Source organism: Mirounga angustirostris, unplaced genomic scaffold (assembly GCF_029215605.1).
Source record: "Mirounga angustirostris isolate CCGP_5_RB_7025 unplaced genomic scaffold, mMirAng1.0.hap1 SCAF_4, whole genome shotgun sequence".
NCBI lineage: Eukaryota > Metazoa > Chordata > Mammalia > Carnivora > Phocidae > Mirounga > Mirounga angustirostris.
Window position 1 is genome coordinate 154,511,518 of NW_026991712.1, and position 21,910 is coordinate 154,533,427.

Here is a 21,910-nt window from a genome sequence, read left to right on the forward strand (position 1 = left end):
TCAAAGAGGTGCTGTATAAGCCATACATTCTTAACTGCAAAAACCCTGGAAAGCTGTGGGTTGCCTGGGTGGCTTAGTTGGTTGAGCCCCTGCCTTCAGCTCAGGTCGTGATGCCAGGGTCCTGGGATCAAGCCCCAGTCGGGCCCCCTGCTCATCGGGGAGCCTGTTTCTCCCTCTCTCTTCCTCCTCCCTGCTCGTTCTCTCTCTCTCTCAAATAAATAAAATCTTAAAAAAAAAAAAAAACCTGCAAAGCTGAAGTCTGTTTATTTAAATGAAAAGGATAGTTTATTTTAGGTAAAAGAGTGATAATTAGGCTACCAGATTCTGGAAATCAGTACCATGTAGAAGTGACCCAGAGAATCCCAGTTCTTGCATTTGCTGTCAGGAGCAACCTATTTGTGGTATTTGCCCAGAGTCCTTCCAGCACTACTCCTCCAATTGAGATCAGCTCCTCTCGCCTGACCAAGCTGACCCGCCGAACTACCGACAGGAAGAGTGAGTTCTTGAAGACTCTAAAGGATGACCGGAATGGAGACTTTTCAGAGAACAGAGACTGTGACAAGCTGGAGGACGTAAGAGCATAAGGCTTTTCTGGGGCAACACAGAGGTTTTCCTGTGTTGTGTATGTCCTTTTTTAAGTCTTCAATTGGTCAGTGCTGTAAAAAATTGGTAAATTATAGAAGCTTTCATCAGTTAGGATTACATTTAATTGCAGTATAAGAAAATCTGACAAATAGAACCATAAAACAGAGCGTTTTTTTTTTTTTTTGTATCCTACAACAGGAAGGTTAGAGGTTGCAGGCTAAGCAGGTAAACTCATTGGGATTATCAGGAAATTTAACAACTTTTGGTCACCTTGGACTAGGGTGGTTACTGACCTCTATACTTCCCATCCGTATTCTGGTTAGGGAAAGGACAGGGAGCCAAAAAACCTGAAAGGCGATAATGTCCCTTTTAAAAATGCTTTCTTAAAAGCCACACCCTGCAAATTCCAGGAGTACAACATTGGCCAACTATCAAATGGCAACTCCTAGCTGCAAGGGACTCTAGAAAGGTGAACTTTTTAAAGGCTGAGCACAGTAGCTTTTTAGTCCGAATTGTTAAGGCTAGAGCATTGATGCTGCATCAGCATCTAGTAGCGTCTCCCACCATTGACATAACCTCAAGTTAAGATCCTGACCGGTTGGTATACTTGAGAAATCTTAGTAAGGTGAACAAGTCCTCATTTTTAAATGGGGAAAACCTGTGGGCTGAAGTTGTTTTCTGGAGAGCACGTTTCCTTGGTTCTGACTCCTTAATCTCGTAGATTGTGTATCTTGCCACAAAGGGTCATCGAACCAAGTGTGTCCTTCCCTTCTTTCAGTTGGAGGACAACAGCACCCCTGAACCAAAGGAAAACGGAGAGGAGGGCTGTCATCAGAACGGCCTTAGTCTCCCTATAGAGGAGGAAGGGGAGGTCCTTTCACACTCCCTGGAAGCAGAGCACAGGTGAGTGCAGATCAGATCACAGGGCATGCTGTGTATGGCCTGTAAGGAGCTTGAACATCCTTAAGACACCCCAGATGGCGTCTGGTCTACAGACAGAAGTGTTCATGGGCCATAACTTGTTCTCTCTTTATGCCCCAGCTTGGCCTATTACCCACTGGGCATTCCTTTACAGATTTGCCAGCTTTTTCACAACTTTCCTCTGTAAGGCTTTCATGAGTTTACTTTCAGACTAGGTTTATAACTCCATTTGGAGAAGGGAACCTATTTTCTAGGACCGTTGTGCTGGCCCTTGGACCCTCCTAGCCCAAGTGAGCCTTTATAAGACCCCTTTAAAAGGCCTTGGGAGGCCATGCCTCCCCACGGATGGAGCTTGTTCTTTAAATGAGGGCCTTGAACATAGAGCAGCCAGCTGTTTGGGGCACCTGGATGGCAGATGGGGCCTGCCGTGTGTGGCAGTACCTTCCTAAAAGGAAGTTCCTGTCCTGAAGAACTTTAGAAGTCAGCAAGATCACAAGAGTATGAAGGAGACCACGGTGCCATGAAATTGAAGGAAAACTTAGGTACATGTGGAAATGTGCTGAATTGCTTATGAGAGACAAAAGTGAGATTTTTTTTTTCTTTTTTAAGATTTATTTCTTAGAGTGGGAGGAGGAGCAGAGGGAGAGGGAGAGAATCTCAGGCAGACTCCCCACTGAGCGTGGAGCCCCATCATGCGCACGACCCTGAGATCATGACCTGAGCCAAAATCAAGAGTCGGCCACCCAACCAACTAAGCCACCCAGGCACCCCAAAAGTGAGATTTTAGGGCTCCTGGGTGGCTCAGTCAGTTAAGCGTCTGCCTTCGGCTCAGGTCATCATCTCAGGGTCCTGGGATTGAGCCCCGCATCGGGCTCCCTGCTCCGCGGGAAGCCTGCTTCTCCCTCTCCCTCTGCCTGCAGCACCCCTTGCTTGTGCTTTCTCTCTGTCAAATGAATAAATAAAATTTTTTTTTTTTTTAAGTGAGATTCCTTCCTCTGTTTTGTCTGTCAGAGAGGGCCCTTACATTTTGGCTCTTATGCAGTCTTATTTTCTGCTGCTTCTGTCTCCTCTCTGTAGCTCTTATACTCTGGAAGGAGCAACTGTGGAGATCCCTCATTTAATTCAAACACCTAAGTAGCCATAATTAAAGCTTATCCCACTGGGGAGGGGCACCTGGGGGTCCTGGAATTGGGCCCGTGTCGGGCTCCATGCTCAGCAGGGTGTCTGCCTGAGGATTCTCTCCCTCCTCTCCTCCCGCTTACGTGTGCATGCATTATCTTTCTCTCTCAAATAAATAAATTTAATTTAAAAAAAAAAACTTATCCCACTGGGGAGAAAAGAAAAATCCCAAGTGGGGTACTGTTGCCCCTGGGCGAGTGAGTTTTCTCTGGAAAGTTGTGGGCTTCCCACTTATGCTTAAAGATGTCATATTTTCTTTGCCTGACCTCCCTCTACCAGGTTATTGAAAGCAATGGGATGGCAGGAATATCCTGAAAATGATGAGAATTGCCTCCCCCTCACAGAGGATGAGCTCAGAGAGTTCCACATGAAGACAGAGCAGGTATGTCATAAACCTTCCCTGGAGATCTGTTAATGACTAGGAGAGAAAGGAACAGGGCAGCCATTGCCGTTAGAGAGCCTCAGTTTCGTGTGAGAGAAGGGACCTTGGAAATGAAAATAAAAAGTAAGTTGCCATAGCAGAAATACAGAAGAGTGAATCAGTGCCTAGGCAACAGGGATCTCCAGTAGTGGATACAAAAACTGGGTCAGTAGTTAGCACATTCTAGAAAGTAGTATGTTCTTTCATCCTGGCAGCTCTACCCCCTTATCAGAACCACAAGGCTGTGTACCAGGGTTATGGGCTGAGCCCTGGGTCTCTAGGGAAGCAGGCTTATTCCCCCTGCCCACCGCCTCCAGCCCTGTGGTTTCTCTCTGGTATTCTGGCTGGAGCCAAGAAACTACCTCTGAATTTATCCAACAAATAGTTCGATGCTTCCTCTGAGTGAAACACTGCCAGATCCTGAGATTTATAGCAATGAACAAGGTAAATGGAGTCTACAGACTTCATGGAGCTTATATTCTGGTGGTATTTATATTTACATTTTACTTAACACTTATTTTTATTTATGGTATTTATATTTAAAGCACAAATAACAATCGTATTAAGTCCTATAAAGAGAAATTACAGCTGACATAAAGACTGCTACGCAGAACTATTCTCTCAATCGTTGTCATCACCTGAGAACTTGTAGAAATAGAGAATCTGAAACCCTGCCTACTGAATCAGAATCTGCATTTTTAAAAAAGATCCGTAGATGATTGATTTGCACATTAAAGTTTAAAAAGCACAGCTATAAGAAATCTTGGATCTCTTAGAAGGGCCCCCTCTACATTCTGCCTAGAATTGAATACCTGCCTTTTCCAGGTCCCACTGCCAGTGTAGTCTTTGATGGTTTTCTTTTTTCTCTTCCTGCTAACCATAGCTGAGAAGAAATGGCTTTGGGAAGAACGGCTTTTTGCAGAGCCGCGGTTCCAGCCTGTTCTCCCCTTGGAGAAGCACTTGTAAAGCGGAGTTTGAGGACTCAGACACGGAAACCAGTAGCAGTGAAACATCAGATGACGATGCCTGGAAGTAGGCGTATAAATGCTCACAGATCTGACCCAGTAAACTCAGCTTGTGTGTTTAGGGAGTCTACAAAAGAAATTGTTCTTTTCCTTTTCTTCTGTTGAATCCGTCATGCACAAGGGAAAATAATCATATCCCAAAGAGAGAGCAGTTGGCTTGTTTAGCTTTTGTTGTTGTTCCTCCCTGTTATCTGCTTAATAGAGAGAAGTTTGTGTGATGGGAAAGATTTTTTAAATACACACACACACAGACACAGTATCTAGGGGGCGACACACGGGTGGGAGCTGCCCGTGCAGAGAGGGGAGGCTGCTCAGCAGCACAGCTTCTGCTGCCAGCCCTTGGGGCGCTCACCCCCGTGCTCAAGCAATCATTGTCAATGACAAAGTGACTATTGAAGTTATAATTGTATTAAATTAATGCTAATAATTTGGATATTTTATTTTATTTTTGGCTGCTCGGGTAACGTTAGCCCATAACCAAGCATACATGGTTTTCTTTTTTTTCTTTTTTTTTTTCCTTTTTTGGGTACAGCTGTAAAATATTTGGATATAGGAAATGTGTTATTCTTGCAGCCTTGATATTCAGGGTGGATTGTAAAATATAAATTTTTGTGAGATTTCAAAGATTAAGATTATTTTGATAACATTATTTACAGATTTAAAAGATGTGGTTATCACAAGTCTGTTGAGGGGGAAAACTACTGCATAAAATAACTAACTTGGAATAAATATTTTGCATCAGTTTCGATCGTCTTGTGTAAGAAGTATATTTCCTTTAAAACTAGATGAGTGGATTCTTTGAGGGAAATACTTTTAGAAGTCTTAGGGAAATCTGAATTAGACACAGCTGTTGTTTCTCCTTTTAGCAGATACTTTTTTGATGCAGAAAAACTTGTGCAATAAATTATCAGTAATAAAATCAGAAACCCAAGTTTCCTTCCTGAAACTGATTTTCACTTGCCTGAGTATTTACCAGTGTGCATGTTTTAAGGAAGGTTCTGTGCCTCAGTTTTCCTGCTAAACAGGAACATGGGAAAGGGTTTGAGCCCGTGCTGTGACCCATGGAGGTTGACCAGTGGTGACCAGTGGAGGAGGCACACTTTTTCATTCAGCATACACTTCCCCAGCTCTCCCTGTACAGCCAGGCATTTTGCAAGGCTCTGGGGGTGTAGGGAATGTCCAGCCCAGTAGGGAGGAGAATAAACAATTATATTAAAAATGAAGCCTTTTGGGCCAAAATCTGATGGACAAGTAGAAGTTAAAGTAAGCACACACTGACACTCTTTGGCCATCCCTACAGTAAGTACACGGTTCCTGGTGGACATAGAGGTCCAGGATCATTAATGGGAGACAACCAACAGGGTAACAGCCCTGACTGCATGTTAGAAAACCAACTTGTAGTGTCTCCAAAAGGGATAGAGGCTAGAGGCAGAGAGAGCAGCATGACATTTGCTAGATTCTGTAAGGCTAGGAAGGCAGAGACCCTATCTGCCACACTCTATATTACATAGTCTCTCCTGCTGGTGTTATAAGCAGTCCATGCAGAAATGGTGGTTGGGATAGAGCAGTAAGAACTATCATATTTCATTGAATATATCTTTTAAAACATTATGTACTAATAAGAAAACTTGCCGGGTGCCTGGGTGGCGCAGTTCATTAAGCTTTTGACTCTTGAATTTCTGCTCAGGTCGTGATCTCAGGGTTGTGGGATCGAGCCCCAGTTGGGCTCCTTGCTCAGCAGGGAGTCTGCTGCTCTCTCTCTCTTCCCTCTCCCTCTGCCCCTACCCCCGCTTGTGTTCTCTCTTTCTCTAATAAATAAATTAAAAGAAAACTTGCCAGGTATGATACTCCATTAATTGTCGGTCCTGATTTGTGTTAAAATATGGGGAAAAAAAAGTGCATCTTAGAATACGTGAAATACTATAAAGTGAATTAAGTTGCAAAAGTATTAAATGGAAGTGAGAAGTCGGTTGAGATAGAGATATCCTGCCTGTGGGGTGTTGAGCTTTGCCACTTACTAGCTTTTACAGATTTCTAGAAATGTGCCCTTTTTCTTGCTTGGAATTAAGCTGGCTGAGATCACATGCTTTGAAACACTTATAACCTGTTGTTGGTCACACCTTGGCCTTACATGGTGAGGGGGTTGCTACCGTAAGTCCCGGTCTTGTTTAGAAAAGGGAGTTTGTTGAGAAACGTGGGCTAACTCAGAGCTCCTGATGGATACATATATTTGGGGAGGTGGCAGAGATCTGATCGGCACAAAAGTCTCCTGGTCAGACTTGAATGAAGGGGTACCTTTCTATATTTGATTCCCTCATCTGATAGATTCATTGTGTTCTCCCAGAACTTTCATTCCTTGGGCTGTGCTAATTATCTTCCCTCTCTAGCCAAACAAAACACCCCCCCCCCAAAAAAAAACAGGAAATCGGAAAAACGGCTAGCCTTGGTGTGACTTGGTAATACAAAAGCTGTGTGGTTGCTTCCCCAGGGGCAGAGTGCAAGGGAAAGCTTTTCAGCCTAGGGGAAAGAAGATTCCTGGCAGAAAGCCCAAAAGGGCAGACCGCTTCCTCTCCCAGGTGTTCCCTAGAACGGAGAATGACACTACCTTGGGTAACTTGGGCAAAACAAGAATGAACAAGATGATACTTCCCTGCCAGAGACTGTTCAATGACCAGTGATGGGGAGTATGCGATAGGGGCCCAGCTAGTCTAGGAGGCAGCTGTTTGTCCCCCTTTACATAGGCAGAGAAACCAAGATGTAGTGTGAAAAGGGACTTGCCCACGCTCATGGACTGACGTGGAGCAGACGTTATGACGCTTTTTCAAGCCAGGGGCTCCTCCCAAAAGTGACCAGCCTTTCCCCACCCATGCTCCAGGCCTGCCTAGACCTGCCTACACCTGTAGTTGCTGCCCAGGGAGCTAAGTCTCCTCCCCAAACATAATCTTGTAAACTCAGTAAACCTGGCCTTTCCTCTCTGCCTCTGGCTTTGTTTCATCCTCCTCTCCCTTTCCCTTGCTCTCTGTCCTGTCTCTTGCAGGTCTTGGCTGGCATGTCAGGAAAGGGGTCCCCTCCCATGGCCTCCTACTCTGGAGAGCCAGGGCTCCTGTCCTGTGGGTCCTGTGACATGGTTTTCCGCTCCTGGCCGCTGTTGGCCACCCACACTCAGCGCTTCTGCATTGGCCGTCTGACCCGAGAGGTAACACCTGGAGCCCACCTCTCAAAAGGGCCGTCTCTGTGGCCACATGGGTGGGTATTTAAGCAACTCTGACCCTCAGGATATTTCATCCCCACACCCTGTCGCCAGGTGGTGCCACAAGAACACCAGGGCCTCCCAGACCAGGAGGCCAGCAAATTGGCTCTTACGAAGCTAACAGAAGAGGTACCCCGGGCTTTCCCCACCGGCTCTCGAAATTTAGCAACCTCCCTAGGCCTCCAGGTCACGCGGATCATGGGTCACAGAGATCACGGAGTCCGCTATCTCCAGGTGCAGCGGCTGCGGCTGTACCTACAGGAAATGCGACCCTGGATAACAAAGGTCTCCAGAGGATTAGAAGGGCCCCGGAGCCAAACTGAGGTGCAGACTCAGGGCCCCACCCCCGAAGTTGCTGGAAGCCCTGGCGAGCGGCTGCGGGCGCTGCAGGGGACTCACGCAAAGCGGGTGGCGGAGACGGAGTCACAGAGCCGGGCCCTGGAGCGACGCAGCGAGGGTGAGGGAAAAGGACCGGGGGGGGGGGGGGCGGTTACGGGCCCTCCCCGCCCCTCTCCCCTTGGCTTTGAGTTTGTCGGACTCATTGCGACTCGGTCCCTTAACGCCTCAGAACTGAGCCAACGCCTCCAAGGTTTGGCCCAGACCCGGGGCGGAATATCCCGCCTTTCCGGTCTGGAGCGGGAGCTTCGAGAACTCCGGGCAGAAGCCGGGCGAACGCGGGGAGCTCTAGAAGTGCTAGGGACGCACGTTCAGCAGCTACAGCCGGAGACCTGGTGAGACCCGAGGGATTCGGAGCGCGGCAGAGCGGGGCCGAGGGCGGGGCCCGGTCTGGGGGCGGGGCCGCGGCGGGAGCCTCCGGAGGGCGGGGCCCGGGAGGCGAAGGCGCCCACGCAGCTGGAAGGCCGCACGTGTTCGGTCGGGAAGGGGCGGGGCTTCCGGAGGCCGGGCCTCTGGATCCGCAACATCTCCGCGCGGCTGGTCCCCGGCCCCAGGACCCGGCTCAACGCCTTGCGAGAGGCGGAACTCTGTTGTCCGGTGCTACAGGCCAACCCAGGGACTCTGGCTGCCGAGATCGGGTGAGGTCCGGGGCCCGGGGCGGCATGGGCGAAGCGCTGATCAGTCCTGAAAAGACGCTGCTGTCTTCTTGTGCCCTGCTCCCTCCCTAGGGCCCTGCGTGAGGCCTACGTTCGAGGCGGGGGCCGGAACCCCGGCGTTCTGGGCCAGATATGTCAGTTGCAGGTGGAGGCATCAGCGCTGGAGCTGCGGAGGCTGCGGACCCACAGAGGTGAACAGGACAGTCTCTCGGAGGCGGTGGTCTTAATTCTGGGAGGAGAAAAGGGCGGTTGAGGGGGGCGTCTTTGGCAGTGGGGACCACCTGAAGGTGGGAAATCTGGGTGGTCTTTGTGGCAATGGCTAGAATGTTACAAGTCCAGCCTTGTCCAGAGAGACCTAAAGCTGGAGAGCTGCTCAGGATTGCACCAGCTGGTTACCAGAGGCCAGAGGTGACGGGTCGGACTTTTTCATCGCAGGAAGACGGGCAGGTGTCGCACTGGGGGAGCTTCTAGCGGTGGAAGCCGAAAACCGGCGCCTGGAGGCAGAAATCCTGGCCTTGCAGAGGGGCGCAGGCCCTGCGTCCTGGGGTCAGCGAGCACCCTCGTTCCACACCACTTAGCTCTCCCCAGCAGGCTGAGCTCAAGGAAGGGGTTAGAGGGACCGTGCGTGGGGAATGAGGCGCGTGTTTGTGGCCCTGTCCGTTCCTGCCCTCGCGCATCTCCAGGTGTCCGTGCGTGTGGGTTCGGCTCTCCGGGAAAGGGTATCTTGGCCCTGTTACTTGCTGCGTCCTGCTCAGAGATGCCCTACTCTTAACTCTGCTCTCAGGGCCTAGCGAGCCTCGACCCGTGGTGAAACCCCCCCGATGCCTGGGGAGGAGGGAAGATCCCCCGCGCCTCCCGCCGCCTGTGGCTCCCCCGCTGCCGCCGCATCCGCAATCCACAGGCATCCTATTGAGTGGCACAGAAAAGGCCGTGAGGACCCAGGGGTTGGGGTCAGGGCAGCTCTGTTTTGTGTAGTTGGGGAAGCATGGGCACCGAGGAGGCTCTCGGCAGGAGTCCACTCTTCCCCCACCCACAGCTGCAGGTTCCTGGCACCCTGACCAGGAACCCTGGCCTGGATCCATACTTCCTCCTGCCGGCTCCTGACGTTCTGGGCCCTGCACCCTATGACCCTGGGTGAGGCCTGCTCCCCCTGTGACTTGGTCATCCCTTCTGATTAAAGAGAGACCCACTAGGAAGAGCTAGGGTTGGGGAACAGACAGGGTGAGGGGAAGGGATGGAGGGGGTGGACTGTATAGGTGCCAGCTGAGACCTGTGTTCTTCAGGGCTGGTCTGGTCATTTTCTATGACTTTCTTCGGGGCCTTGAGGCTTCTTGGCTTTGGGTGCAACTCATGACTGGCCTGACACGAGATGGACAGGACACAGGAGGGGCCACAGCATTGCCCCCAGCCCTTTGCTTGCCCTCACCTCCAGCTCCTGGGCCCATGGGCAACTGTGCCATCCTTGCCAGCAGACAGCCCGTACCCAGGTCAGTAGGTGGAGATTGACTTGGATGCCTTTTGTCACAATTGAGGCTTTTCCCTCATTCTGCTGAGTTTTCCCATCTGTATACGGGGCCACTGGCTCTCAGAGCTGTCCAGGGAAAGAACAGTTCTGGCTTCTGACATTGTTTCGGTTGTTCTAGGCTGCCACCTTCACCATCGGTAGCCCTGGTCTGTGAGCTACAGGCCTGGCAGGGGCTGGCATGGGCTAGGGAACCACAGCCGAAGGCTTGGGCCTCACTGGTGCTATTTGACCGGGATCAAAGGGTGCGAAGTGGCCGTTGGCGTCTTCCACTTCGGGCCCTTCCTCTGGACCCCAGCCTTACCCTTAGACAGCTGAATGGGATTCCCCAGGTGAGTGTGGACAGGGCCTGGATCTCCTCCCCTCCAGGTACAGATGCAGTACCATTTCCTCTCTCTCCAGGTAGGTGAGGTTGAGCTCTTTCTGCGACTGGTTAACGCAAGAGATGAAGGTGTCCAGACACTGGCCGAGATCAACCCAGCAAGTGCCCAGGAGTACCAGTACCCACCTCCGGTGAGGGACCACCTAAAGCTAGGGATACTGCAGGTGTGATTGGTGTGGTTAATTGCCAGCATTTGTTGACCCCCGTGTTCCAAGTCCTTTCTGTGAATTAACTCCTTTATCATACGTCGTTACTAGGTAGATTATGTAAACAGATAAGGAAATCAGAGCTGCACAGTAACGTTAACTTGGTTTACATTAGGTAGTCAAGATATAAACCTCTTGCTAAAGATACACTTCTGTTCCACAGATGTCCAGCTCACCTTCACTGGAAGCAAGCTCCCTGGCCCCAAAAGCTGGCTTTGTTGACCCTCCTCCTCCTGCAGAAGAGCCCCCTCAGCAGCAGAGTCAAGGATAGATGGTTTGGGCCCTCATCACAGCTTTGACCCACACCCTCTGGCTTTTGGAGTCCAGGAGAATGTGGGCATGAGTAGCTTAACAGGCTCAGAACTAGTACTTAGATGAGGCTTGTTGCCAGACCTGCAGCTCTACTACTACACGTTCTCAGAGGGTCTAGAAGCAAATAGCAGATACAAGCTCAAAATAGGAGGTCCAACCACAGCTTTACCACCTTCCACAAACACTTGGCCTTTATCAGTTTTCCTCTTGTAAAACGGATGTGAGGATTAAATGGATGTCAGGTATTTTCAGTATTGCCTGGAATATAAATTCTTTGAAAGATAAGCAGGGGGCACTCTAATTTGTTAAAGGAACTTCATAAACTTTTTTTTTTTTTTTTGCGCTAAAGCCCATCTTGTTGCCACACTTCGTTCAGGACATCTCCGGGAAGCCTTCCTGGCTATAAAGATCCCCATGAACTAGGAGCTCCCATACCTTACACACTTAGAGGGGGTCACATGTAAATCTGGCTGAAATTTGATATTGGGCCTAGCCCCAGAACCCAGTGCCAACCAAAGGTCAAAGGCCTAAAATCCTCAGGACTTGGAACATGCAATACAAGGGCATCTTCAAGAAGTTCAAAGCCAAAAGATTCTACAGCCATGAGTTACCATAACCAGCCCAGAAAAATTCCATTTTCTCTTCTATTTATTTAGGAAATAAAATATAAACTGGAAAACTGCTTGACATTCAGTATTCAAATGGCAGGTTCTGACCTACTGTCTATCTAGTGCAGCAAAGTAACCCTATGGGTGGTCAGAATTACTAACTCCCTTTAGGTAATGTAGGGCAGGCATGGTTTGGAATTCAGATCGAAATAGTAACTGGTGTTTAACAGGTTCTTAAACTAAGGGTCAGGGCTGAGGCAGCTCAGGCAGGAAGGGTCTCCTACTAGCCTTGCACCCTGGACATCAGTGAGGTCCCAGTGGGATGGCTTTAGTGTCAGTATCCTGAGCACCCTTTGACTGGGCTGGTGGGCCAGTTTCTACCTTTCAACCCCACATCCACACTGAAATGCTTCAGGTAGTTCGGGATCCCACTGGAAGATTTTATTTTATTTATTTGAGAGAGAGAGAGAACATGAGAGGGGAGAGAGGGTCAGGGAGAAGCAGACTCCCCACCAAGCAGGGAGCCCGATGTGGGACTCGATCCTGGGACTCCAGGATCATGACCTGAGCTGAAGGCAGTCACTTAACCAACTGAGCCACCCAGGCACCCTGGAAGATCTTTAAACACAAGTCCAGACCAGGAGCATTTTTTAGCATCTTTATTTGACAAGTCAAAACTGCAGATGGGTAACAATTTGGATTCAAGTTATAAGATATATTCCAGCCTTTCTGTACAGAAAACAAAACTCCACCACCCAGCCTCCCCACAAATTCCTCCAACCACATCCCAAGTGTCCAGTCTATCTCTCAAGCCACTTTCAAACCAGAAAGCTCAATTCTCTACAGTTAGCAAACCAGTTTTCCTCAAGGATCACTTCCCCTCACCCCCCCCCCAAGTTTTCTTCAGTTCTTTTTCGAGGACAGAATTATTGACCCCTAACTGGAGACTAGGTGGGTAACAGTTATCAGCTCACAAAGTCCACCAAACAGTATCAGCACCAAAGAGCAAGATCTTCACCAAGTCTTGTTTTTGTAGCCCCCATCAAGGGGACAGCACCACTGAAGGTTTGTATTTAAAATGGAAAAAATATAGCACCATTAGAAAACAAAGGGCCTGGCTATGCTTGATTTGATCGCCTCCACATTAGACAGACAGGAACTTGGATGGGAACTTCCAACAGAGATCAGTACAGAAAGGGGCAGGGGGAGTGAGTACCTTTGACAACTGTATCATACCCAGAGTGCTCCAAGGCACAGAGTCAGCCAGTATTTAAGGAAAAAAAAATCATCAAAGCCTCAACCTTTGCTTACAATCTTTATTGAAGTTATACAAAAAGAAGCCCCCCAAAGTGAAAAAATACATTATATACAAAAACACTTTCCCTCAGGAGGAAGGCTCTGCGCCCTCTCTTAACATGCAGTGCTTTCAACTGTGGCTCCGGCCTCCACTGTCCCCTCCACTGCTGCCCGGCTTTCAGCCTGATTCTCAGCCTGGAAGATAAATAGGGAGCCTGGGCATAAATGACCCTAGTTTAAGCCGTTCTGTCTTACACAACTGAGTAGGCATTAGAGAAAGTGAACAGGTCTCCTAAAGCCTGCTTTGCTCCCTACACTACTAACAGGACAATTAGTAAGGCCATTTCCTAAAGTCTCTCCAATAGGGCTGACGGAGCCAATGTTCATACGGTACTTGGAAAGGGAGCAAGCAGAAATAACTCAATGGTCTTGCCAATTAAGTGCCTTCTCCTCCTACATTCATTAGAGTGGGACTTGTGCTGTGTATATAGTTTCCATTTGTCAATGAGACATACATTCCATAACCAGATTCCTGCACACTGTTTCTATGAGGGTTGCATTCAAGTAATCCAAACAGGCTCAAGGTGAGGAACATGCACTTAGGAGGACTAGTTTCCCCAGGCCCTGAGAACAAGGGGAAATAAGGCAAGAGTCCAAGCCCTCTTAACTGCCCACCTCCTCCTCCATGTTTTCTGAAACTTCATTTCCACTGGAGACGGCATCCCCACTGCCTCCATTCACCTCTAGCTCTTGTTTCGCTTTCTTTGCATCATCTTTTCGGGGACTCTCTTCCTCTGGTTTCCTCTGAAGATAGAATTGGGAACGCTTCACAAATGTGCTGAATGTTTTTAAAAGTACTGCAAAACTTTTTAAAAACCCCTTCAGTCCTCTCCTCCCCCACTGCCGCCACCCCATGGTCCAGAGATCCTGAACACCGTGATCCACGGGTCTCAGGGTCTCTCGCATGGCCACAGGAAGCAGATGCCAACCTGTGCTCGGTACAATCAATTGGTCAGCTACAACATACCAATCCAGCCTCTCTAGAGGAAGGGTGGGGTGAGGGTGAGGAGTAGATCTGAATAGTAACCAAACCCCAAGTTTATGAATTAGGACACAAAGGAATCAGTCTCCCACAAGAGGAAAAAACGACTGTAATTATAGGCAGAAGATGGACTCCTAGGAGTATCGGCAGGTCTGCTGCTGAATGACTACTGTCAAAGAAAACCCGCCAGCTGAGCCGATTCTTCTCAGCTGCTTTCCTTATAGTCCTGGGCCAGAAGAGGCCTGGAAAACTGTTAGAAGACATAGTCAAGTGAAAACTACCTTCATTCAAATCCTCACCAACTCTGCAAAATGAATGTCTTATTACACCAAATATTAAGGAATGTATTCCTGGTGTATCATTTGAAGCAAAAAAGAAGAAAACGCAAACTGGAAAGAAAACAGAAAAGAAATGACCACATGTAGATTTACCTTCTTTCTGACAAGGTGGGAGATATCACTCACACAATTTGATGAGGAAGCACCATCCGTTGATTTTCTACTGGCAACCTGACAAAAAGGACTTTGTTAGCAATGTACAACTAGACAGGACACAGAAAAGCCTAGTGACAAAAATCACCTGAATACTCACCATGGAGATTGAAGTGCCTCCTCCACTAGGAGTGAAACCTGAAGTAGAGCTCTCCACCTGTGCGAGAGGTGACAGACCCAAGTGGGTCCCAGGATAGAACCCACCAGGTCACCCACACACCTACAACAGGTACCTACCATCCAAACAACTGTTTAAGACCTCAAATACTAGTGGGCTTCCATATACTAGCAGTATCATTCCACCCCCCTCTACCTGCAATTGCCACCCCCAAACCAGCTTAGGCACAGGGTAAATACTAAATTAACCCATCCACCTCATCACCTGGGGCGCTATCTATACAGAGGAGTTCTCAGAGGTGGAAGGAATAGCTTACATTTATTAAGCAAATACTATTTGTACTGTCAGAAGTATTTTAACATAGATACTATTACCCCCATTTTACAGATGAGTCAACTAAGGCAAAGAAATGTTAAGTAACGTGTCCATGGTCACACATAGTGAGTAGCAGATATATAACCTAAACCCAGTCTGGCTCCAGAGCATATTCTCTTAAGCATTATACTACTTAACAGGACTAACTAGATAAATTCACACATTCCTTCTGACCACCAACTCCCTGGAAACCGTATCACGGTTCCTAGGCAGACAGAACACTAATACCATGATGTCTTCCAACAGTATCAACCATGCCATTATCAAAACTTTAAAAGGAAACCAAACCAACCAGAGTTGCTTTCAGAGCCAATTCAGCTACATTCCCACTACGCTGGGACTCCTTTGCATCTTCTATCTTCTCTCTAATTTCAGGTAGCAGTTCCTTCAGCTCCTCAATTTCTTTCTCATATTCAGTAGATGATCCTTCAGCCTCCTTCATCTGTTCACTTAGTACAGCTACAAAGAACAGGCTGAAGTGATCAGTAATAGTTACCACCAAAGGATCCTTTTTTTTTTTCATATTGTCGATTACCAGATCCAGTCAAGCTTATCGTCAAATAGCTGATGCTCACTCACCCATTCTGTTCTCAATGACTTCAATAGATTTGCTGAACTGTGCCACTGCCTCATCATACTGAGAGTTATACCCATAGGCCAAGCCCAGCTGGTAGTGGGTCTCTGCAAGGAGACGATCATGGGCTTCTAGGTACTGCTCCTGCAGGTTTAGGCAAGCCTGGAACTCCTCCACAGCTTGGACATAATTCTCTAATGAAAAGAGAAAGAATAGCAAGCAAATGGACAGCATTTAATATATAATACTTCCAAATTGTGGATCATTCTACAGGAATGCTCTCCTGTTTTAAATGACATTTCTTTGTAGCATCTCCAGGACACTAGACTATAAAAAAAATATCTAACTGGGGAGGGGGGAAAAAAAAAACCCTACTGAAGAGACTTCAGAAGAGATGGTTCACTATTCTAGGAACTAGAGGAACCCAAACCAACTGTCTTTTTAAAGCCAATTGCCAGGAGTGCCTAGGTGGCTCAGTCAGTTAAGTGTCTGCCTTCCACCCAGGTCATGATCTCAGGGTCCTGGTATGGAGCCCCACATCAGACTGCTTGCTCGGCAGAGAGCCTTTGTCTCCCTCTCCCTCTGCCCCTCCCCCTACTTGTGCTTTCTCTAAGAAATAAAATCTTAAAAAAAAAGCCAATTGCCCATAACCTATGATCAATCAAGCTGAATTTTAAGGAATTAGAGAAAGAACTGGGGGGGTGGGGGGCACATTAAAGAGTAAAATGGAAAATGTATTACCAGATTCAACACTAACTTCTCCAAGTTTAAGATGGGCCTGTGCAGCATAAAGCTGAGCTTCTTTTGTTTCTTGCCTGAAAGAAGGAAAAGATGATCAGAAACCTTAACAGCATTTGTCCAAACCTGATATTCTACTTCCAAGTTCCAAACTCCCAACCTAAGCCTAGAAACACTGAAAAGTATTACCTTTTAAAAATGATCTTTGCTAAATCCAGCATATCCCAAGCAAGCTCTAGATTCCCGATCTCCTCCTCTTCATTTTCTTGAAGAGACTAAAAAGTATATCCAAATCATTGGTATTAGGCAGAAGTATAAGACAGGAATCTTCAGATCACAAATCTAAATGTGTAATACAGCTTAAAAAATAAAAAAACACATGATTCAAAATTTGGACTTTCTCCCTAAAACCTACAGAATGGGTCCCTATAATCCTTCTATCCAAAGTCATCACCTTATGTCAGTGATATCTAACAGTGACGTGTTGGGTCCCATCAGAACATCCTCGGATTAAATGGATCTGTGTATTCCAGGCATGAACAAAGAGTCCCCAATCCCTACCAAGAAATGACTATGATAATCACACCTACTCTAGTTAAGCTACAGTCCTACAATAAGATGATACAATAATAATTTACCTTGTTTTCAAGAAGTGATTCATTTGGTGTTTCTCCAGCCTTGTCATTTTCTTTATCCTCCTCTTCTGAGCCTTCAGTTTCTGCAAGCAAAAATTCCTCAGTATTGAGAATACTAAGGATATCTTCCTTCTAAGTAGTCAGAGATTCCAATAAATGCCTGTCAACCTATATTCTGAGTAGAACAGGCCAGATGCTAAGTCAGTTAATATTTGAACTTCATATAAAGCCAGTGATTACAGTCTAATTCAAGTGTAGCCTAGACTTAGATTGTATAATCTTACAGTGTGTGGTTTACACCTTCAGTGATCAGAAGGCTGAACGTTTCTCTTCTAAAAGTCAGTCTGGATCATTCAGATCAAGACAGATTAACTACTGTAGTCTCTTATCCTAGAAACTCCCATATACTTAGCCAGAAGCAGTTGAAGAACTCAGCCAGTGTTCCTGGTGTCTTTAAGCAGCCATTTGTTATATAACACTAACATGCTGAGGAAGTACAAAAAGTTAAATTACCCCAGTCCATTCAGAGCAAGAATGCTCAAGAGACTAGCTTTCCCACAACACAGCTGTGGAGAGAAAAGCATAGTCCTTACCAACTCTCACCAATGAGCATGCCACAGACTCCAGCCAGCTCTAGCATGTACAGAATTGAGTAAGCAGTACCACAACCAATTGTTTTACTCCAGTATAATGTTAAAATTTGCAGCCATATTGACACTCTATTTCACCATACTGACATATATTCACAAGTCAACTGCCTTTAAGGACAGGCTGCTAATAAATAGCTCTACGCACCACTTAAAGTTCAGAATGCCATAGGATTAAACATGGGCTTTTGGGGGCACGTAACAATTCATGAATTGGGTATAATGTGCCTACCTCTGCCACCTTTCATTAAACATTTTTAACGCAAGCAAAAGAGCTCAAATACCGTCTCTTAACAAGCTATTATGGGAACATAAATATGCAATTAGGCCTTAGAGCCATGAAGTCAGGCTAAAGGACTTTTATCTTTAGCAATACTGCTTAAGAATGGGAATAGGCACAGAAAATTCCTGAACATTATAAATTAGTAAAACAAAGTCCTGTAAGAAGGACACCTGGCTGGCTCGGATAGTGGAGCATGCAACTCTTGATCTCAGTGTTGCGAGCTTGAGCCCCATGCTGAGTATAGCGATTACTTAAAAATAAAATTAAAAAAAAAAAAAATTCCTCTAAGAACCAGTTACAAGTTAATTGACCTCTATAGCAAACAGTTTTTATCAAATGAATCACTTTTCCCCTGTTGACCATATAATTTAGTGCTTCTGAAATAAATACCCACCATCATACACCATTATCTTTCTGTACCCGAATTTCCAAGTTATCTGTACACTTAGTACTCTGTCAGACTAGATGGGTGGTTTTATTAATTCTGACAATGAGGCCCATTCTCAAGACAGATGAGGTAAATCTATGAAAACAAACATTTTACCTTCCTAATTTGTAGGAAAAATTGACAAAATGTGTATTGTTAGTCTGTATTCTTAAATAATCTGGTATCTGTTCCTACTCATACCAGAATGCCAGGTGACATCTAATTAGATTAAAATCTTACTGAGTTTTACATCAAATTTTTAAAATAAAATTCTTATGATAATCTGAGAAAAATACTTGTTTCCCTTGAGAAATCTGTACTACCTTCATGGAATGGTGAAAAGAAAGTTATGTTAATGAGAAAGCCATTACTTTAAAACAACACTTTCCAACCTGGTAACCTATACCCAGGTATTAATGGGAATGCCCTGATGTCCTCAGTGAAGTGATCTGTTAAAATGGAATCTTCTTTGTAGCATGCCTATTACCATCCTTTGGAAAAATGGATACACAGCTTTATACCATTTCTCTGATTTGTAGCCTGTTCAAAAGTTAAGGGCACAGAACAGCGCAAAGAAGAAAAATTCCTCTTAGAGACAAAGTAAAGACAATCTGCTGATTCTCTGGTTATTCTAGCCCTTCCAGGGGATTAAGTCAGGTAAACACTACAGATTGGCCAGTACAGTATGGCCAAGCTCTGTGCCCACAATTTAAAAACTCTGTTCACTTACCAATCATATCTAGCATAACACTTATAAAACAACAGACCAATTATCTTTATTAGGGATATGGACAGCCTGAGAGGCGGTAAGAAATGGGATTTTAAGAGAAAACCTCTGGGGTGCCTGGCTGGCTCAGTCAGTAGAGCATGTGACTCTTGTTCTGAGGGTTATGGGTTTGAGCCCCACATTGGGTATAGAGATTACTTAAAAATAAAATTACAAAAAAAAAAAAAAAAAGATTTGAGAGAGAAAACCACTTATAAGATTTTTGCAGGCTAGTGCTGCCACATAAAGTGGAACAGAGCACAGAGAATACAAGTTTAGGCCTTAGGGGCGCCTGGGTGGCTCAGTCGTTAAGCATCTGCCTTCGGCTCAAGTCATGGTCTCAGGGTCCTGGGATCAAGCCCCTCATCGGGCTCCCTGCTCTGCGGGGAGCCTGCTTCTCCCTCTCCCACTCCCCCTGCTTGTGTTCCCTCTCTCGCTGTGTCTCTGTCAAATAAATAAATAAAATCTATTTTAAAAAAATTTTTATTTATTTGACAGAAAGATAGCGAGAGTAGGAATATAAGCAGGGGGAGCGGGAGAGGGAGAAGCAGGCTTCCTACCGAGCAGGGAGCCCAATGTAGGACTCGATCCCAGGACCCTGGGATCATGACCTGAGCCGAAGGCAGACGCTTAACGACTAAGCCACACAGGCTCCCCTAAATAAAATTAAAAAAAAAAAAAAAAAAAAAAAAGTTTAGGCCTTGGAGCCAGAAGGTTTGGGTACCTCAGCCCTCCCCATATTGGTTGTGTGACCAGGGCAAATTACTTAAGCTCTTTCTGCCATTTCTTCATTTGTAAAATATGGAAAACTGTATCTTCTTTATGAGTAGCACCGTACCCAGGGCACATACTAAAAAAAAAATGCAACTGATGACTCCTAGGCTTTTATAAGTACTTTAAAAAGAGTGACCAGAGGGGCGCCTGGGTGGCACAGTCATTTAAGAATCTGACTCTTGGGGCGCCTGGGTGGCTCAGCTGGTTAAGCGACTGCCTTCGGCTCAGGTCATGATCCTGGAGTCCCGGGATCGAGTCCCACGTCAGGCTCCCTGCTCAGCATGGAGTCTGCCTCTCTCTGACCCTCCCCCCTCTCATGCTCTCTATCTCATTCTCTCTCTCAAATAAATAAATAAAATCTTAAAAAAAAAAATAATAATCTGACTCTTGGTTTCGGCTCAGGTCATGATCCCAGGGTCATGAGACCAAGCCCCACATCGGGCTCTGTGCTGAGCGCAGAGTCTGCTAAAGTTCCTCCCTGCCTCACTCTCTCTCTCAAATAAATAAATCTTTAAAAAAATAGTGACCAGGGTGCCTGGGTGGCTCAGTTGGTTAAGCAACTGCCTTCGGCTCAGGTCATGATCCTGGAGTCCCAGGATCGAGTCCCACATCGGGCTCCCTGCTCAGCGAGGAGCCTGCTTCTCCCTCTGACCCTCCCCCCTCTCATGTACTCTCTCTCATTCTCGCTCTCTCAAATAAATAAATAAATCTTAAAAAAAAAAAAAAAGTGACCAAAAAGTTTCTGATAAGAGGTGGGTTAAGGGAGGAAATAAAAAGTCACCTTCCTCACTGTGAGGTAGGCTTGGGAAGAACATACATTCATGTCAGATCTAGGGTCTGATTCTAGTTCTATGACTTAGTGTTTGACCCTAAACAAGTAACAGAACCCCTAAGCCTCAATTTCCTCATGGCTCTAAGTGGAGTAATATTACCTACTACATAGTATTATTTTGGAATCAAAAATAATGTATGTGGGGGCGCCTGGGTGGCTCAGTTGTTAAACGTCTGCCTTCGGCTCAGGTCCTAGGATCGAGCCTGCATCTGACTCCATGATCCGCGGGGAGCCTGCTTCTCCCTCTCCCACTCCCCCTGCTTATGTTCCCTCTCTCTGTCAAATAAATTAAAAAAAAAAAAAAAAAGTATGTGGGAGAGCTGTAACAATGTTGCTTTATGATCCAACTGAATAGTTTTTGAACTGGAGAAATAGGACCTCTCTATTGTAGCTTATTATTCAAAGTCCAACTTAAAAGAGCCAGCAGAACTTCTCACTAACTTTGCACTATCATTAATTTTAAGACATGGTAGTTTTTTAAAAACTGAAGAATTCAGTCCTGTGCTTTTTCCATAAAGAACTCCTAAAACCCAACAAGCAGCCCAATAGTGCTACCATTTAGCCAATTCACTTCTAGTTACTATGCCTACGCTGGCTGGAGTACAAGGACCTGCACATAGGTAGAATGTAGTTTACCAGAATGAGCTGCAAATACTGATAGTGCGTCTTTGAAAATCTAAAACTAAACAGAACTCTTAGTCTGTCAATTATACAAAGTGATAACTATTAACTAAAATATACCTGTGGTTATTAATACCAACATTAGATGAGCCTTACAGACAGTAGAATCCTCAAATGATAGTACAACTCAAGTCAGACGTGCCAATTATGTAACTGCTAATTAGAGGCTTATACATCTTGATGGAATTGAATCAAAATTAGACCAATAATACTACGCAAAGCATCCACACTTTATAACGTTCTAAGTAACAAAACCTTCAGTTTAGCAGCCAAAGCAAGCATGAAATGAGGGGGAAAGCAGCAAGAGGGCTAATGGTTAAGTTTTTTGTTATCTTTTGGAGGGGGCTAATTTAAAACTAATGTAAATAAGCCTCTAAACACTTCCTGAAGACTAAAAGTAAAAGAGGGTCATCAGAATTCTTTCACTGTGATTAACTGCCTTCATTTAAATGGCATGCCTGCTTAAGTGTACCAATTCACTGGATTCTACTGCTCTAATCCTGCTTCCTAAAGCAGAGAATAGGAACCATGTGAACAGTAAATTAATCCAGAGGCATGCAAGTGAACATCCATTCAGCATTCTCTGCCAGCCTAGCCCACTATTTCCCTACCTACCCCACCAGCCCCCATCCACCTCTATTGGCTAGTATGGTACAAGTTACTGATAGCTAGCCAAGTCTCAGAAATCACAGAGAAGGCCTATTTTGCAGTTAGTAAAAGCGTTAGTTTATAAGCCAGCTGAAGACTTGCTTTTGATTTAACTTGCTC

At 46.0% G+C, this 21,910-nt stretch overlaps 3 protein-coding genes across 8 annotated transcripts in view; 2 read left to right on the forward strand and 1 right to left on the reverse strand.

The window, feature by feature from the left end:
- The window catches only part of GPBP1L1 (GC-rich promoter binding protein 1 like 1), a 36,926-nt gene extending 31,869 nt beyond the window's left edge, over positions 1–5,057 (forward strand). The window contains exons 8-11 of the mRNA XM_054512893.2: positions 414–572; positions 1,364–1,488; positions 2,965–3,067; positions 3,990–5,057. Coding sequence (XP_054368868.1) covers positions 414–572; positions 1,364–1,488; positions 2,965–3,067; positions 3,990–4,142 — 540 coding nt within the window. The 3' untranslated portion in view covers positions 4,143–5,057. The remainder of the gene's footprint in view (positions 1–413; positions 573–1,363; positions 1,489–2,964; positions 3,068–3,989) is intronic.
- A 242-nt stretch (positions 5,058–5,299) lies between these two features.
- Positions 5,300–18,278, forward strand: CCDC17 (coiled-coil domain containing 17). The gene is made up of 12 exons (XM_064589227.1): positions 5,300–7,327; positions 7,436–7,510; positions 7,616–7,838; positions 7,950–8,112; positions 8,506–8,624; positions 8,869–8,979; positions 9,218–9,363; positions 9,470–9,567; positions 9,717–9,920; positions 10,077–10,287; positions 10,358–10,468; positions 10,707–18,278. Exons 1-12 carry the CDS (start codon positions 7,181–7,183, stop codon positions 10,812–10,814), a joined length of 1,716 nt encoding a protein of 571 aa, XP_064445297.1. The 5' UTR covers positions 5,300–7,180; the 3' UTR covers positions 10,815–18,278.
- NASP (nuclear autoantigenic sperm protein) overlaps positions 12,503–21,910 on the reverse strand; it is a 41,710-nt gene continuing 32,302 nt past the window's right edge. For 2 of the 6 annotated variants that reach the window (XM_045897802.3, XM_054512894.2), the window contains 9 exons: positions 16,736–16,815; positions 16,287–16,372; positions 16,101–16,174; positions 15,365–15,553; positions 15,078–15,244; positions 14,393–14,449; positions 14,233–14,310; positions 13,435–13,563; positions 12,503–12,954 (listed from right to left, as the gene is read on the reverse strand). In XM_045897802.3, coding sequence (XP_045753758.1) covers positions 12,874–12,954; positions 13,435–13,563; positions 14,233–14,310; positions 14,393–14,449; positions 15,078–15,244; positions 15,365–15,553; positions 16,101–16,174; positions 16,287–16,372; positions 16,736–16,815 — 941 coding nt within the window. In that variant the 3' untranslated portion in view covers positions 12,503–12,873. The remainder of the gene's footprint in view (positions 12,955–13,434; positions 13,564–14,232; positions 14,311–14,392; positions 14,450–15,077; positions 15,245–15,364; positions 15,554–16,100; positions 16,175–16,286; positions 16,373–16,735; positions 16,816–21,910) is intronic. The other 4 variants (XM_064589224.1, XM_045897804.3, XM_064589225.1 and 1 more) reach the window with 3 other exon arrangements.